Raw genomic sequence first — 16,925 nt, forward strand, 5'->3', positions numbered from 1 at the left:
AAATCTCAAACATTGGAAAATGCCTGACTATATGTAGCATCTTGGTATGGCAATAATCTTTTCTATAGTGTTACAAACTAAATGCATTTGCTATTTCAACACATGCATCTAACATGACATGATCATGCACATGGCATTTCTTCCTGCCCTTTGTGGGAGAAGTCAGAATGTACAGCACTCAATTTAAATTAAAAACAGATAAAGGAGATGAATAATGACATGATATTCAAAGAAAAAGTAGTATAAGTTTATCCACACAGTCAGGGAAAAGGGAATCCTAATGTAACTGATAAAACACTGAAGACAGTAAGAATGATCAAAGAATCCAAAGAGTTTTTCATCAAAGTCAAAAAGATGGTTATTATTGACCAATGTAGCGTTGCACAGAACTAGTTCTGGTTATGAATATGGAAAAGAGCATTTTAAAAAACACAGGACTTTCACATCACTCCTGAATCCACAAGTAGGTTCAGACCCACTGAAATGTCTCAAGCAATTTCATTCAAAAGTGTTCTTCTCATTGCTGGTGGTGCTGACGGAGACCTGGAAGCCCATCTGGAAGGTAAGCGTCGGTTTGCTGGGCGAGCTGGCCGCAAAAATGCCTTGTCATTTGACTGCTTGGCTGCCACAGATACCTATAACACAAATGTGTCTGCTTGGGTTAAGACCTCCAAACAAAACCCTTCAAAAGCATCCAAGGAATCTGAAGAGAATGGCATGGTGAACGTGGTCAGCTTTGCAACAGGTGGCCTCAAGCTATTAAAAGACCTGGAGAATGTATTTACCATTTACATAGTAATGTACAGATGTAATGACCAAAGAACTCTTGCACATGTCAAAGAAATATGTGACATGTAAGTAAGATACAAAATGCCTAAGTGGCTTTAATTTAGAATGAAAGCAAATTACCCTCTCTTTGCACCGCCAACTTGTAGAATGAGCCAAGCTACAAAGTAAATGGCCTTTTGATGACTCTGTTATGTGTGCAAGTCCCCTGTCAACATGTACTCAGGATCTTAAATGCATAAACAATTTATGCACCCTCCTGGGGGAAAAAAAGATAAGGTACTGAAGAATTAAATGGCAACTTGTCTGTGCATTATCCATTAGGATCTTTGAAGACTTCCTGATATTGCTTTTGTTGTATTTAAGTATATTACAGATAAAAAGTCATGACAAAATATCCACGTGTGCATCCACTTACAGCACGGGTATCAAACTCGCTGTGTCACATGTCATGTCGCGATGTGTTGACTGTTTTTGCATTGCTGGAGCTGGGGTGGGCACAGCCTCTGCATGATGCAACTGGCCCCACAGGCTGGCAGTTTGACACCCCTGACTTACAGCCTTTTTCATCCATACAAACAGGGAGACTGAGTTTTGCAGTTGTAACCTCCCCTTAAATAGCTTCAATTCAAATTATGCAAATATTTCTACATCTGGCTTTACTTGAGTTAAATCTGTATGTTATGTTGAAACACACATACTGTCTATGGAGATTCTCAGTAATCCAGATCATGGTTGTCCCAAACATGCTTTTTCAAAAGGCAATTAGACTTTGTTTTTTCCTTGAAGACATTTCGCTTCTTATTCAAGAAGCTTCTTGGATGAGAAGCGAAATGGCTTCAAGGAAAAACAGTCCAGTTGCATTTTGAAAAAGCACCTTTGAGACACAATACTAGCTCAATTTTAATTTAAAAGATTTGCCTCAGGTAAGAACATTAAATATTCTGTGTGTATTCTTATTCTCTTCCTCTCTTCTTCCAAGGAAAAATGCATGAGATAGAATTTAGTGCAGATAAAGAATTATAGACCTGAGTAATAGTTCAACATTGGTTCATCTTGAAAAGGTAATAGGATCAGCCCTGATTAATATCTGGATGAAAGAGAACAAAAACAATTTCAGGCAAACCACTTTTTTATGTTGTTGCAAAGATGTCACCAGAACTCCACCTTAGTTTGATAGAGATTTTTTTCCCTTTAAAGTATTACATTCACCCACTGCTTCTCTGTGTCTCTCAGTAATGTCTTCCAGAATGTTTCAAGCCCCAAAAGAACCATTAAAATCCATTAAACGCGACTCTTTAGTTCAGCTTGTACTTTTTTTTTCCACCTTAGGGTATTATGCTGCCCCTAAGCTACATTGATCGATGGTGTCATCTCCCACCAATGCAGAAATGTGAATATTTAAAATAATTTGGAATGATGGGCAGCGTTGATGCCCTCTAAGTTTTGGTGTCCCAGATCAGGGGGGTAGGCAAACTTGGCTCTTTTATGACTCGTGGACTTCAACTCCCAGAATTCCTGAGCCAGCCAAGGTTGCCTATCCCTGTCCTAGGTCAATGCCTGATTAACCTTAGTCTAAAGCTGGCCCTGCTAATAGGTTTATATATTGAACGTACTGCCAATCCAAGGAGTTTGTACATATTTTCTTGAAGGTTCCAGGTATGTATCCATGACACGTTAGTCATGGAATCACTAAATAACTGTATGTATATTACAAAGGTTATTTACAGGCAATTTAGAAATGTTTGGGTTTCTCTCCATTTGTAATTATCATCACTGTTTCAATACAACTGAGCTGGCAGCTCCCTACCTCAGAAGATCCCACTCAGTTCAGCGGTTTGACAGAGTAATCAAGCATCCAACCATATAATCAGGGTATCTTGTATTTTTGCCACAAAACCCCATTTCCCTAGATGCACAAATACTACATTTTTCATTATATTATATAGGCTAGTTATACCAAAAGGGTTGTCTATTCTAAAAGTATTAGTGCCACTGTCCCATTTTTGTCCTGCTTCTAAGGAGAAAGTGGCAAAGCCATTACCATATTGTTTTCTAACAATTTGAGGATATTGCTAAAAAAAAAAAAGAACGATGCCACAGCAATTTATAACAACATAAATACAGTTAATTCTGGCCTTAATCAAGACTATGTTATCGTCTTGGAATAGTGGGGTACATACAGTTAGAATAAGTTTTAAAAAAACCCTAATTACTATTTTTTTTCAGTTGAATTCCTACAGAATGGTAGATCGACATCATTTTTTTACAGCAGACCTATGAAAAAAGGGAGCAAGAACCTAGCTTTTGCTTACATTCCAAACAGTTGTCTGTATTTATCAGCTGTGGAGGATCTGAGGAAAATAATTAGAATAGCATGCAGACCTATGAAAAAAGGGAGCAAGAACCTAGCTTTTGCTTACATTCCAAACAGTTGTCTGTATTTATCAGCTGTGGAGGATCTGAGGAAAATAATTAGAATAGCATGCTGCTTGCGCCCTGAAGGATTCTGGCTTTGTTGTATGCTTATTTTTTGCTGGCTGCCTAGATCCACAACCAGAAGTCCCAAAGATGCAGTCTAGATCCACAAGCAGAAGTCCCAAAGGTGCAGTCTGGAAGCTTTCTATGACTTGCTTGCATCCTTTCTGTGGCCCTCAGAGCTTATTTCCTACATCTGGGGCAGTTTGAGTTTTAAGGGGGAAATGTGTGTGCCATAGTCATGCCTCTGTTTAAGGGATCATTTCTTCTGCCAAAAAGCCCTGAAACTCCCAAAGTGAACCTGGCTCCCACCCACTTTTAGAGCAAGCAAAGCAGAAACATTTGTCTACCAACAGTGAGGGAAACATGTATTTGATCCCCTGCTGATTTTGTATGTTTGCCCACTGACAAAGAAATGATCAGTCTATAATTTTAATGGTAGGTTTATTTTAACAGTGAGAGACAGAATAACAAAAAAAAAACCTCCAGAAAAATGCACTTCATAAAAAATGTTAATTGACTTGCATTTTAAGGAGTGAAATAAGTATTTGACCCCTTTGCAAAACATGACTTAGTACTTGGTGGCAAAACCTTTGCTGGCAATCCGAGGTCAGATGTTTCTTGTAGTTGGCCACCAGGTTTGCCCACATCTCAGGAGGGGTTTTGTCCCACTCCTCTTTGCAGATCCTCTCCAAGTCATTAAGGTTACGAGGATGATGTTTGGCAGCTCGAACCTTCAGTTCCCTCCACATATTTTCTATGGGATTAAGGTCTGGAGACTGGTTAGGCCGCTCTAGGACCTTAATATGCTTCTTCTTGAACCACTCCTTTGTTGCCTTGGCCATGGGTTTTGGGTCATTGCCATGCTGGAATACCCATCCATGACCCATTTTCCATTCCCGGGTTGAGGGAAGGAGGTTCTCACCCAAGATTTGACGGTACATGGCCCTGTCCTTCGCCCCTTTGATGCAGTGAAGTTGTCCTCTCTCCTTAGCAGAAAAATGCCCCGAAGCATAATGTTTCCACTTCCATGTTTGACGGTGGAGATGGTGTTCTTGGGGTCACAGGCAGCATTCTTCCTCCTCCTAACACAATGAATTGAGTTGATGCCAAAGAGCTTGATTTTGGGCTCATCTGACCACAACACTTTCACCCAGTTCTCTGAATCATTCAGATGTTCATTGGCAAACTTCAGACGGGCCTACACATGTGCTTTCTTGAGCAGGGGGACCTTGCGGGTGCTGCAGGATTTCAGTCCTTCACGGCATAGTGTGTTATACCAATTGTTTTCTTGACGACTATGGTCCCAGCTGCCTTGAGATCATTGACAAGATCCTCCCATATAGTTCTGGGCTGATTCCTCACCATTTTCATGATCATTGAAACTCCATGAGGTGAGATCTTGCATGGAGCCCCAGACAGAGGGAGATTGACAGTTATTTTGCGTTTCTTCCATTTGTGAATAATCGTACCAACTGTTGTCACCTTCTCACCAAGCTGCTTGGTGATAGTCTTGTAGCCCATTCCAGCCTACAATCTTGTCCCTGACATCCTTGGACAGTTCTTTGGTCTTGGCCATGGTGGAGAGTTTGGAATCTGATTGATTGCTTCTGTGGACAGGTGTCTTTTATACAGGTAACAAACTGAAATTAGGAGCATTCCCTTTAAGAGAGTGCACCTAATCTCAGCTCATTACTTGTATAAACGACACCTGGGAGCCAGAAATCTTGCTGATTGATAGGGGATCAAATATTTATTTCACTCCTTAAAATGCAAATCAATTTATAACTTTTATGAAATGCGTTTTTCTGGATATATTTTTTTTGTTATTCTGTCTCTCACTGTTAAAATACCATTAAAATTACAGACTGATCATTTCTTTGTCAGTGGACAAACTTACAAAATCAGCAGGGGATCAAATACTTTTTTTCCTTCACTGTATACTTTAGTAGTAGTAGATCATTCCCAAAGAGTTGACTGTGCATGAAATACTTCTCAGCTTTGCTCAGTTTTAAGCATCCAGCTGTTTGAAAGTGGCAGTTCTGCCCTAAGAGGCTGTTTCCCGTTTCATATAAGCAAAAAATGTCCCTGAGTTTAGGCAGAATTGTGTTTTAGCAGACACTTCTTTTAACTTCTGCACTTCTCTCTGTACTGATTATATTTTAAGGTCACCGTAATTTCTCCTCAGAGGTATGTAAATAGCAGAACTGCAATTTAAATAAACATTAAATAAAAATAAATATGTGCCAGCTGAGGGAAAGAATATTGGCCTGAATGATCTGTTGCCCTCTTTTTACAGGAAAGAAACAATACTTCCTTCCCTTCATGACCTCTTACTTCATGATAACTAACTTTTCCAAATGCTGCATTTGCATTCTTGATCAAAAAGGCCAGTTCACTCTATTTCTCTGTAATATTGGTTGATTACTATTATTTATCAAGTCCTTTTAGCACTCAGTTCACCCCTAGATCCTGCTATATCTTGATCCAGTGATACATGAGCTGGTGACCACAATCACCCTCCTCTTGCCCCTGTGCATGGGACACACCTTTGAGTCCATCCAACTGACTTCAATGTAAGAGTAGGAAGATTAATGGAGTAGGTCAGAAAGCCCTTTCAACTGGGATATTGATCTATAGGACAATGCCCAATGGGAGTTGGCTACCTCAAGGACTATCTGTCCCAAAATTAGTTTGTCTGGTATATAATAATAATAATAAGTTGGAAGGGACCTTGGAGGTCATCTAGTCCAACCCCCTGCTCAGGCAGGAAACCCTACACCATTTCAGACAAGTGGCTGGCCAGTCTCTTCTTAAAAACTTCCAGTGTTGGAGCATTCACCACTTCTGGAGGCAGGTTGTTCTACTGGTTAATTGTTCTAACTGTCAGGAAGTTTCTCCTTAGTTCTAGGTTGCTTCTCTCCTTGACTAGTTTCCATCCGTTGCTTCTTGTCCTGCTTTCAGGTGCTGCTTTGGAGAATAGCTTGACTCCCTCTTCTTTGTGGTAGCCCCTGAGATATTGGAACACTGCTATCATGTCACCCCTCACCCTTCTCTTCGTTAAACTACACATACCCAATTCCAACAACCGTTCCCTATATGTTTTAGCCTCCAGTCCCCCAATCATCTTTGTTGCTCTTCTCTGTACTCTTTCTAGAGTCTCGACATCTTTTTTACATCGTGGTGACCAAAACTGGATGCAGTATTCCAGGTGTGGCCTTACCAAGGCATTGTAAAGTGGTATTAGTACTTCACGTGATCTTGATTAAGTCATCAAGCAAAGGCTTTGATCAGGAAGCTGTCCAGCAAGAAACGAGGACCAGAAGACAGACCTTTTTGACTGTAGCTCCAACTCTATGGGACCAAGAGAGAGTTGGCCCCCTGCCCTTCTAACTCACAGGGGCTCTTAAAAACCTTCATTGTTAAGCAGCCCTTGGAGACGTTGGAAACTTAGCGGGAGAGCAGCATGTCTATTTTATTAATGTTTTTATTACTTTATTGAATTAATGTTTATACTGTAAGATTGCCAAGAGTGGGACAGTACAGATGTTATGTTAATACTGTAGATAAATGAAATATTGTATTACTAATTGGGATGCATTATCACTTCAGCCTAGCCTTGTGAGTTTATTCACAAAGAAAGACAGCGTATAGTTAATTGTACAGCTTATCATAAACGAATGCACTATTTACAATATTTTTATGCATTTACTTTAGAATAAATAGGCCCTTGGATCTATTTTTATTTAAATACACTTAAGATTGGACTCTGCATCTTCATGTAGCTGGCCCAGATTGTGTGTGGTTCTGCTCTGTTCAACAACTCTGCTGTAGTTTTAAGGAATTTGGGTGTCAAAATTCTTTGCATGGGAGGAATAATAAAGAAACCTGGGCAAGATTTTTACCATGTTTGTCTATGAGAAATGTATCCACTATTTAACTTCTAACACCCAGCTACACAATTTGCTATATGACCTTAAGTTGGCCACTCTTTCAGCATGACCTCATAATATTGTGGTGAGGATATAATAAATAAGGTTTGGAGGAACATCTGTTCACCGTCTACCCCTTCCTCTCCATTGCTGTGTCCTCCTACCACTTTCTTGCTTAGATCTCTGCCAATTAAGTCACTTTCTCAACCTTCTTTTCATCTGTCCTCCATTATCTTTATTTCTATACTTCTGAACCCCAGCTGACTGTGAGCTCCCGTCTTGTGTTTGAGTTGTGTATTTTTATCTTTGCTTTCTGTATTTTTGTTTTTGATACTGTTCTGAGTTTTCTGTTTGTTTGATATTTGCACATTGCCTAGAGTTCTTTGAGACTTGAGAGGAGGGATTATAAGTCCTGTAAAGTAAAACAATAAAATAATTACACTCAATCGCCTCTATACAGTTTGATGGTTAATAGGAAAGAGTACGCCTTTCCTTTTCTCACACTTAAATCCAGGATGAGGAAATTGGCACTCTGCTCAGTGAACACCTCAGAATTCTCACTTGATTCATTTCTCAAGGACAGTGTCTCTCCAAGGATCTAAAGATAATAGTCATGCCTGAATTTCAGGTTGACAATTTTCTGAACAGGTGCTAAGCCATCAACCCTGGATGTAAATTTGAGATATGGGATGGCAGCAGAAAAAGATACTTGGCAACCAGCATCAGCCCCCATAGGTTTTGCACGAACCTTCATGACTGGAATTCAGATTTAGGTCCTGAAGTCCAGTCTTAACAACCTCAGTGATATGTTTCAAAATTCTTGAAGAATAACATGTGCAGTTTAAAGAAGTTAAAAGTAGACCAATGTCATGTTCAAAGCATACCTCTGGAAATTTCTGCTTCTCTTTTCCATGCTTGGTGTATAGTCCAAGGTGTCTCACTGAATTCTTCTGCTGCTCCTGCTTTCCTTGCTCTGTCTGGATTGCTGGATAATGACCCATTTTTCTGCAGCTGCCCTCAGTAAATTCAGTCTCAGATTGCACTTGTTTTTCATAGTTTTTCAGCAATTTTTCAACAACACCATAGTTGGACCTTGAATCAGCTGATCGTGGACGACCAGACAAATTACTTGGCCTCCAGTCATGTTCATGTAGCATGTGCTGGTAGCCACTTAAAACTCCATTTATTTGCTTTTGTTGTCGTTTTGTTTTGACATCTTTACTGGGCCTGTTTGCTTTTTCTTCCTTCTTTGAAGACAGCTTGGAATTCAAAACACAAGTCGACTCTTCATTTTGTGTCCCAGTGTTCAGACTGTCCTGCAGTCCACAATGGGCTTTAGGAACACCAAGCAGCTCTGTTTGGCTCTGCAGCAAACATTTTTTACCTTTATCTGTATGAAATACAGTCCGGTTGAACTCATCAATTTTAGCTTCCAGTGTTTCATTGCGTTGAGTCTTTCCAGTTTCATATCCGGAATCTTCCAGTGTATCACATGCCTCAGCATAAAGATTACTTTGAAATTTGGGATGCTGTTTTGAGATCATCATATATCCATCAGAAGAGCACTTCTGGAGAGCCTGTCTGGAAGAGCCATTTTCTGCTCCATTTTCAATTTTGCTTGCATCACAAGACCACACACTGTGAAGAATTGCTGCTGGAAGTTTGTGGTCATTGTACTGATCCTGATTTTCTGTAGGCCCACTAAGAGGTTTCCATTCATCTGACATTGTCAGAGGAACAGCTGGATAAATTAATGGACTTCCATCTGGATGTTCCTGTGTTTTGCAGCTATTTCTTTGCTCAGCATGCTTAGCTAATGCTTCAGAAACATCTGCAAGAGAGTTCGTCAAATGCCGAGAGGTGCTTCTGGGGGGAACAGGAGGCCCTTCTTGTCTTTGCCAAGTCAAAAAGCTAGTTTCCTCAACCCCAGAAAAAGCAGTTGATGGCATTTCCTTCAAATGCCCATTGGTGCTAATCAGATTCTTTCTGTTATTTTGCTTTTCCATCTCAGAGGCAACTGAAGCCAGTTGTGGGCTCTTATGATATGCCTGGTTTGTCTCTTGAGTAATCAGTGCATTCCCTCTTTCAATGGATTCTCCAAGGAAAGGAAACATTTTCTTCCTGTATGGGCAAGAAAAACAGGTAAATAACAAACAAGCCCCTTTGAAAATAATAGAGCATGTTAGCATCATAAATCCATAGATTCCCCCCCCACCCCGATATCAAAGAAGTACAATTAATGATTTGACCTGTATTTCTAAAAGTACCTTTCAAGCCACTCAGGAAGTCTTTTGGCAGTCTCTCAGGATGCTCTTGGAGGGGACATTGGGGCTGGGTTTGCATCCCATGCTTATCTTTCATTTATTTAATTATGCTTCCTTACTTAAATAACTCAGCTGATCAGTATGCACAGCTGTTTGAACCATAACTAGTCCTGCTGATAGGGTCTCCATCACACTCTAATCAATCTAGACTATTATAGAAATATATTATCTTCCCAAAGGGACGTGGTGGCTCAGTGGGTTAGGACGCTGAGCTTGTCGATCAGAAGGTCGGCAGTTTGGTGGGTCGAATCCTGAGTGCCGCGTAACAGAGTGAGCGCCTGTTACTCATTCCAGCTTCTGCCAACCTAGCAGTTCGAAAGCATGTAAAAATGGAAGTAGAAAAATAGGGACCACTACAGTGGGAAGGTAACAGTGTTCCGTGCGCCTTTGGCGTCTAGTCATGCCGGCCACATGACCACGGAGATGTCCTTGGATAAGCGCTGGCTCGTTGGCTTTGAAATGGAGATGAGTACTGGCCCCTAGAGTTGGAAACGACTAGCACGCATGTGCGGGGGAACCTTTACCTTATTATTTTCCCTGTCTGTCTGTCTGTCTGTCTGTCTGTCTGTCTGTCTCTCTCTCTCTCTCTCTCTCTCTCTCTATCTCTCTCTCTCTATCTATCTATCTATCATGGGATGAATACCTGCAAAAGTGTTGAGAGCTTTCACTCAGGAAACTTAATTTCAGGCAGAAAGTAGGACTCGGGGTACCTTTATCTTCTTTTATTAGAAAAGCAAACCTTTATGTAACAAAAAAAATCTGATAATTTTACCTTCGATGGTTGGCTTTCTTACGTATTTCTTCTTGGTAGGTACACAATTCCTCACTTACTTTGGCAAGTTCTTTAAGAGCCTTGAGAAAGAGAAATGGAAATATCTGACTACAATCCAGTTCCTATATAGAATATGTAAAATAATAATAAGTTCAAAGGTGCATGTTCTATGTTAGAGGAAATGCCCAACTTTTCTGAAATATAGACAAGCAACTAAATTATGTCTTTATTATGTTTATGATTTTGTGCTATGGTATTTTCTTGTGAACTGTCTTGGTGCTTATTATAGAAAAGCAAGATGTATGTTACTGAAATAAATCAGAAGTAGCTTTTTATAATTTTTGGATACCAGCTCAGCAAAACAAACAGCAAGAGATTTGGGGAATTGTACTTCAAAATATATACTGGATGTTAAACCACCTATATGAGTAAACAAGCTAGTATATTACATTCTGCAGTTTGCAAATCACGTCCTAACTCCTAGCTAGAAATTCTAGAAATTGTGGTCCCAACACAGCACAAGAGCATATGACAGGGAAGACCCGCTCTTTCACTGTGTTTACTCCTCCCACTGCTATCGGCTTTAAAGCAAAGGGAATATTTCAAGAACTTCATGAACTACTTACCACTAATTCTCTAGCACCAACTGAACAATGCAGTCCTAAACTGTCCTAATCCTCAACTGCCTAGTCCTGAAAATATAAAAAACTCCTTTCTCTTCGTCTATGCAAAACATAAAATAAAACAAATGGTTTCTGAACCTCCCATAATTTGCAACAATAGGAAGTTATAGAGATGATGGCTTGTTAAAAAAAAAGCCAGACTCACATCACCTTGTTATTGTCAAGGAATTGCATAGAAAAGCATCTGAAGTTATAATCTCTATAGATGGTTTGGCAACTAAAGTATTTCCCAATACTTTCACAATTGTTGCAGAGAGAGAAATAGATGCTGAACAATGGATTTGTGAACACTTACATAATTCTACTAGAGCCATTTTAAAATGCAACTAGGACTAAAACAGACTGTTTTCAATATTTGTAGATCTTTACTTTTTCCCCCCTGATTCTGTCAGTTTCTTCCTTCTCTGTTCTTTAATACCATTCAACCACAGGGTATTTTCCCCCTAAACAACTACTTTAAAATAAAATTGCTCACTTGAACCCAGGAACTAGGAAACAAAGGGAGGCAAGGATTTCTGCTTATGAGGAAATGGGTAGCCTGCAAGCTCTACTATTGCAAAAGAGAATACCAGTTTTGTTCCAGTTTTAAATAAACTGGCAAAGCCAGAAAAGAAAGATTCAGCACAAGAATCAAATGAATATCATCTGATCAGACATATATAGAGCCAGTTTTGAGCTGTCACAAAGCCTTCACGAGGAGATACCCTCTTTTTCCATTTATTTGAGACTTTTTTTTCCTTTTAAGCATTAGCTGGCTTTCTACTGCATAATCATTGACATAACTGTGATTATTGAAAGTCCAGATCCTCCTATAATCAGGGTTTCTAAACTGGAGTTTTGTAGCATGACAGTGATGGAGTCTAGCTTACCTTAGCAATGATAAAGTCTGGGGGGGGGGTTCTTTTGCAATTTCAATTCCCAGTTCATATTTCTTTTTCTTAAACAAATTAAAAATTTTTTTAAAGTGAATGTGTTGATTTTCTTGCAATTCACAAATCATTACAGAAATGGGAAAAAATACTATAATATGAGAAAAATTAGAAACTAGGCATGTAATAAAAAACTATGATTAATGCCATGAAGTGAACGTTTTTTTCCAGAGGTTAAAGTAAAAGATGGAGGAGAAGCATTTACAAGGTTGTTTCCAAATTTACAAACCCTGCTTCGCATGGACCTAACATAATGACTGCATTATGCCACCAACTGCTTAAGAAGTTCTATTAAAATAACAACAAACTGAAGGGAGTAGAAAATCGTTGATTGACAAGTTACAGAAACCTCTGTATTTAGGGAAGATATTTTTGGTACTGCAGCTATAGTTAGCATGTTTTCATATTGATTTAGTTCCAGTTAGGACAGTCAGCTGACCTGCTCTTGTTACTTTCTGGCTGGTTTAGAAAAGATGAGCTAGCCATATTTAAATAGTCAACAATAAAACTATTGCAGTGTTACAGGTTGAAGCTTGGTTAACATTCAACCTCAGTGAGACAACTCACTGCATTTACTCACAATATTGAGATCCTGAGTGTAATTCTTGGTTGTTTTCAAGTCTACACAGTCTTCAGACTCCTTAGAATTTTCAAAAGTGAGATGATCTTTTGCAAAAACACGGTTTCTCCTTTTGTTTTTCACACACTTGCTTTCCTTTTCAGCTTTGCTTTGCAAACTCTCTTTATCTGGCGAACAGCTGTACAATCCTGGTGGGTCACTCCATTCTAAGATGGGGGAGCAAGACTGTTGCTCTGCTTTGTTATTATGAATGGGCTTATTCTCAGAGATACTCGTATTGCTTTCACGCCTTAATTTTACCTCCTGGTAAAGCTGGAAAAGAAACAAAAGGTCTCTCACAGATATGTGATCATCCATATGATCAAACGTACATCTGATTAAACAAAGCATATCATTTTTCTGGATCTGAAATCATTAATTGGCTGAACTATCTGGAAATTTTTCTTTTCTTTTAAGGAATAGCTATTACATGAAGGGCTGCAGCACATTTCCTTGTCATAGACAACAAAGAAAATCCCAAAACTCTTTAAATTTTGGTTGTGTTTCAAAAATTATAGCATTGGAATGTATGCTTTCTGCCAACTGCAAGGAGTACTGAGCAGACTCCAACAATACCCCTAATACTATATCAGATCAGCTCTCAAACTGAAGTGTTTCTCAGTTAAGGTGGAATAATTACAGTGGCTACAAATGGAAATAAATGTGCTGAAATGGTACACAGTGGTTTGGAGAAATAAATAACATCCATTATAAAAACTGTGGAAATTCATAAAATGCCAACATAGGTGAACAAAATGCCCAATGGATAAAGCACTAGAAATATTACAGTAAGAAATTTTATTGTGAATCTAAGGCATTCTTAAGAAACACAGTAAAGGGAGAAGACTACGGGCCAATGCACCTCTAAATTTCTATTGTTGTGAGCTGCCCTGAGTCCTTCGGGAGATAGGGCGGCATATAAGTCCCATAAATAAATAAATTAACACTTGGGATGATAAAGCCATTATTTCAACAGGGTGCTTTATTATGAAAGCATAAGAAAAATATTCTTGCTCTGGGTCCTGAGTGAAACAAACCTGGAAAACAGTAGGCTGGTAAAACTGCGTGCTGAGTGATATACATACGATTTGTTTGTTTTACATAACTGCCTATCTTACTTTTATGTAACTCTAGGCAGATTTATATCTTGGCTATGACATGTTCGCTAGAATAATGACTCTGAATATCATTAATAATTATAGCAGAGTAGACCAGAATAAAAGTGTTGTGATCTTATGTCGCTTACTTCTACAGGCTAGGCATTTTTTTTACATGTTAATAAACAAAATTGGTCATTCTTTATCTTTGGAAGCAATGTCCATAAAAATTAGTGATAATGGACTCAGGATTTAAATTATACCTATTAAAATTATTATGTCTGAAATTAATTTTGATCCCTACAACTTTTTGACTCCTGATTCCTTCAAGTACAGACTGTTGGTGATTGCCTCTACTAGTCCCTGGAGTTTTCAGATTTCAAAAGTGGTTTGCCCTAGACCACAGGTGTCAAACTTGATCATGTCATGTGACATATTGTGATGTTTTTTGCCTTTGCGGAGCCGGAGTGACGCATCCAGCCCATGGGCCACCAGTTTGACACACCTGCCCTAGACTGAGAAAGTATGTATCTAGTCCAAGATAACCTAGCTGGCTTCATATCTATGGTGGGGCTAGAATTCATGGTTTCCTGGTTTCTAGCCTTGTGTAGCAGTGCCTTAACCACTACACCAAACTGGTCTCTATACATCATTATCAAGTTCCATACATTTTAATGGGTCATTCTTCACATGAATAAATCCTAAGCTAACCAAACCACTGCTTCTGCTTAATACCTAAGCCCAAGCATTAGCCTTGAAGTCTGCTTTGTGATAAAACAATGCAAATGCGGGAGGAAAATAATTAAAATGTTATCAGTAAAAGACATGCAAAATGCATGCCAAGAAATTGTCAACCATTTTGTAATTTCTGATCATTATCTAGATAAATAAAAGTTACTTTAAATGCATCCACTACTTTGTCTGTGTTTATCTGTTCTTCAGTTTTAAAAACTGTGGTTGACATGAAATACAGAATCTGGTTAAAATAATGTAAGGAATGTTGGGTGTTAGTTCTGTTGCAACTAATAGTTTTACATAGAAAAATAGCCAGTGAAACCTTTTAAATTTTAAATCTTTTTTAATTTGTTTTTAACTTTTGTATTGATTTTCTTTTAAATATCCGGAAAACCGCCCTGAGTCCTTCGGGAAAGGGCGGTATATAAATCTAAATAATAATAATAATAATAATAATAATAATAATAATAATAATAATAATAATAATAATAATAATAATAATAATAATAATAATAAAAATTGTAATGTCAGGTTAGTAATGGAACAAACAGCCTAGAGTGATTAGAAAAAAAATTGTTCCATGGTGGTTTTCACCACAGTACCTTCAACCATTTGTCAGGAATGCTTCAAAGTAAGATACAGTTAATATATGTCCTGAACTTCATTATCCTGCCTATAATTCCTAAATGAAACAATCAGCACGGCTGAGAATTTTGAAAAACTGGAGCCTAGAAAATATTGGAAGACTAATATCACAATATCACCACCCAACTTTAGAAAACGGTGGGCTGATGGCGCTAATCAATCCATTGCAATCAAAAGTCTGGTGCCTTTTAAAAAAAAACAGTATCACCACATTAGTTCAGACATTGTAGCTGATGTTGAAAATAATCCACAATACCTCTTCTATTTTCTTCTGCATGACCTTCCACTGGCACTCCCATTCTTTCCTTTCACAGTCAAAGCGTTCCAACAGCTCCATCTTCTCTTTGCTCCACTTCTTCTCAGTCATGTTCTCTAGCTGGGTCTGAAGATCCATCGTGTGGCTGGGTCAGTAGAGGAAGTGGATGTGTTTTTCTCTCTTCTCTTCTGGGTTTCTCTTGGAAAGTGCGAATGATGAAATTAAGAGCAAGCAAGCTCTGTTTGTCTTAGGTTCCACCTTCTCTTCTTGGGGCGTGTGTGTGTGAGAGGAGTAGAGGAAAATGGGTAAAGGAACACTGAAAAACCAAAACATACTATTGCATTAAAGGTAGTTACACACTGTATACTACAAATTCTGCTTGCTCGTTTATATATTTACTTATAAAATATAGAATACTATTCCTGTGATGGCATTCAATACATTTTGATGGTTCTGGACAGAGTACAAAAGAACTGTTTAAAAATATAATAAAACACCAAAATACAAAAAAACCCAAAGAATCAAAAACATAATCAATATACTGTTGAAGCTTGCAATAAAAAAACACAAGCTCAGAACAGAACAGACTCATATAATGCCCCAGTGCACAGGGAAAAAAAGCTAGATCCTTACAGTTATATGAAACAGGGTTGGGACACAAGATGAAAAAAAAAATCCAAAGCATTATGTTGGAAATAAATCTATGAAAAGAACAGATGTTCCTCTCCATAATTGTAACACATGTTATTTGTTTTTTGTAATGCAGTGGCTTTGGATGTTCATAATAATTCTTTTAAAATGTACAAAAATGTAGAACAGGACCTTCTTTTAATCATCATTGTGGAAAACCTTGCGAAGTATGGAAAGCTGTTTTTGTTAAGTCATGAGCTCTTGGGTGCAGGAATGATTACACGAGGCTGAGTACAGGATAACTCATACATTATTCTTGCTAGAAACTTGGGCTGCAACCAGCCACAATATATAGTGTAGCCCCTAGGTGGCAGCCAATAGGTTTGAACCCACTCTTGCCGCCTGGGGCTAGCCAATTGCAGGGCAAGAGACAGATAGTCTGGGTTGCTGGAGAGCCGTTAGCTGCTCCAGCAACGCACGTGGTGTATCACAAGCCCAGTACATAACAGTTTTAATTGTTGTCTAGTCTTTTATTTCTTTTAAAATACTGTTTTATATTATATTTATGCAGTTTATTTTAAATATATATATATTAATTGTGATATACCCAGAGTTATATATTTATAGCTATATAGTTATATATATGAATTTATATAAATTTATAGTTATATAGTTATATATTTAAAATGAATAGCTATACAAATTAAAATAAGAAATACAACACTTTTAAAGCTGTAAGAATTGCTCAACTCAGTTACAAAAGTGAGATTAAAAATGTAATAAAAATATAGTAATGTGTAGAGAACGTGATAATAAAAAATTGACTGTGACTATGGAATAAATAATTTCTAAAGGTATGTTTAACTTTTTGATAGTATAGTATGCAGCATACTGAAACAGAAATAAGTATACATGTATCACTGCTATTAAAAAATAACCCTTTGGTCATTGCTCAAATATATTTTCAACTTTTAGACTTTTGTAATATTAGAACTGGATTTTTAGTTAATACTTGCACCATCTTTTTGAAAAAGGAAAG

The 16,925-nt window shown here is 38.1% G+C and overlaps 1 protein-coding gene across 1 annotated transcript; it reads right to left on the reverse strand.

Moving 5' to 3' along the window:
* Nucleotides 1–379: 379 nt before the first annotated feature.
* On the reverse strand, nucleotides 380–15,924 carry KIAA0408. The gene is made up of 5 exons (XM_081325851.1): nucleotides 15,257–15,924; nucleotides 12,485–12,796; nucleotides 10,293–10,372; nucleotides 8,081–9,317; nucleotides 380–635 (listed from the first exon to the last, which is right to left on the reverse strand). Exons 1-5 carry the CDS (start codon nucleotides 15,392–15,394, stop codon nucleotides 489–491), a joined length of 1,914 nt encoding a protein of 637 aa, XP_081181977.1. The 5' UTR covers nucleotides 15,395–15,924; the 3' UTR covers nucleotides 380–488.
* Nucleotides 15,925–16,925: the final 1,001 nt, after the last annotated feature.

The sequence above is a fragment of the Vipera berus genome, assembly GCF_964194415.1.
Source record: "Vipera berus genome assembly, chromosome: 1".
In the NCBI taxonomy this organism is placed as follows: domain Eukaryota; kingdom Metazoa; phylum Chordata; class Lepidosauria; order Squamata; family Viperidae; genus Vipera; species Vipera berus.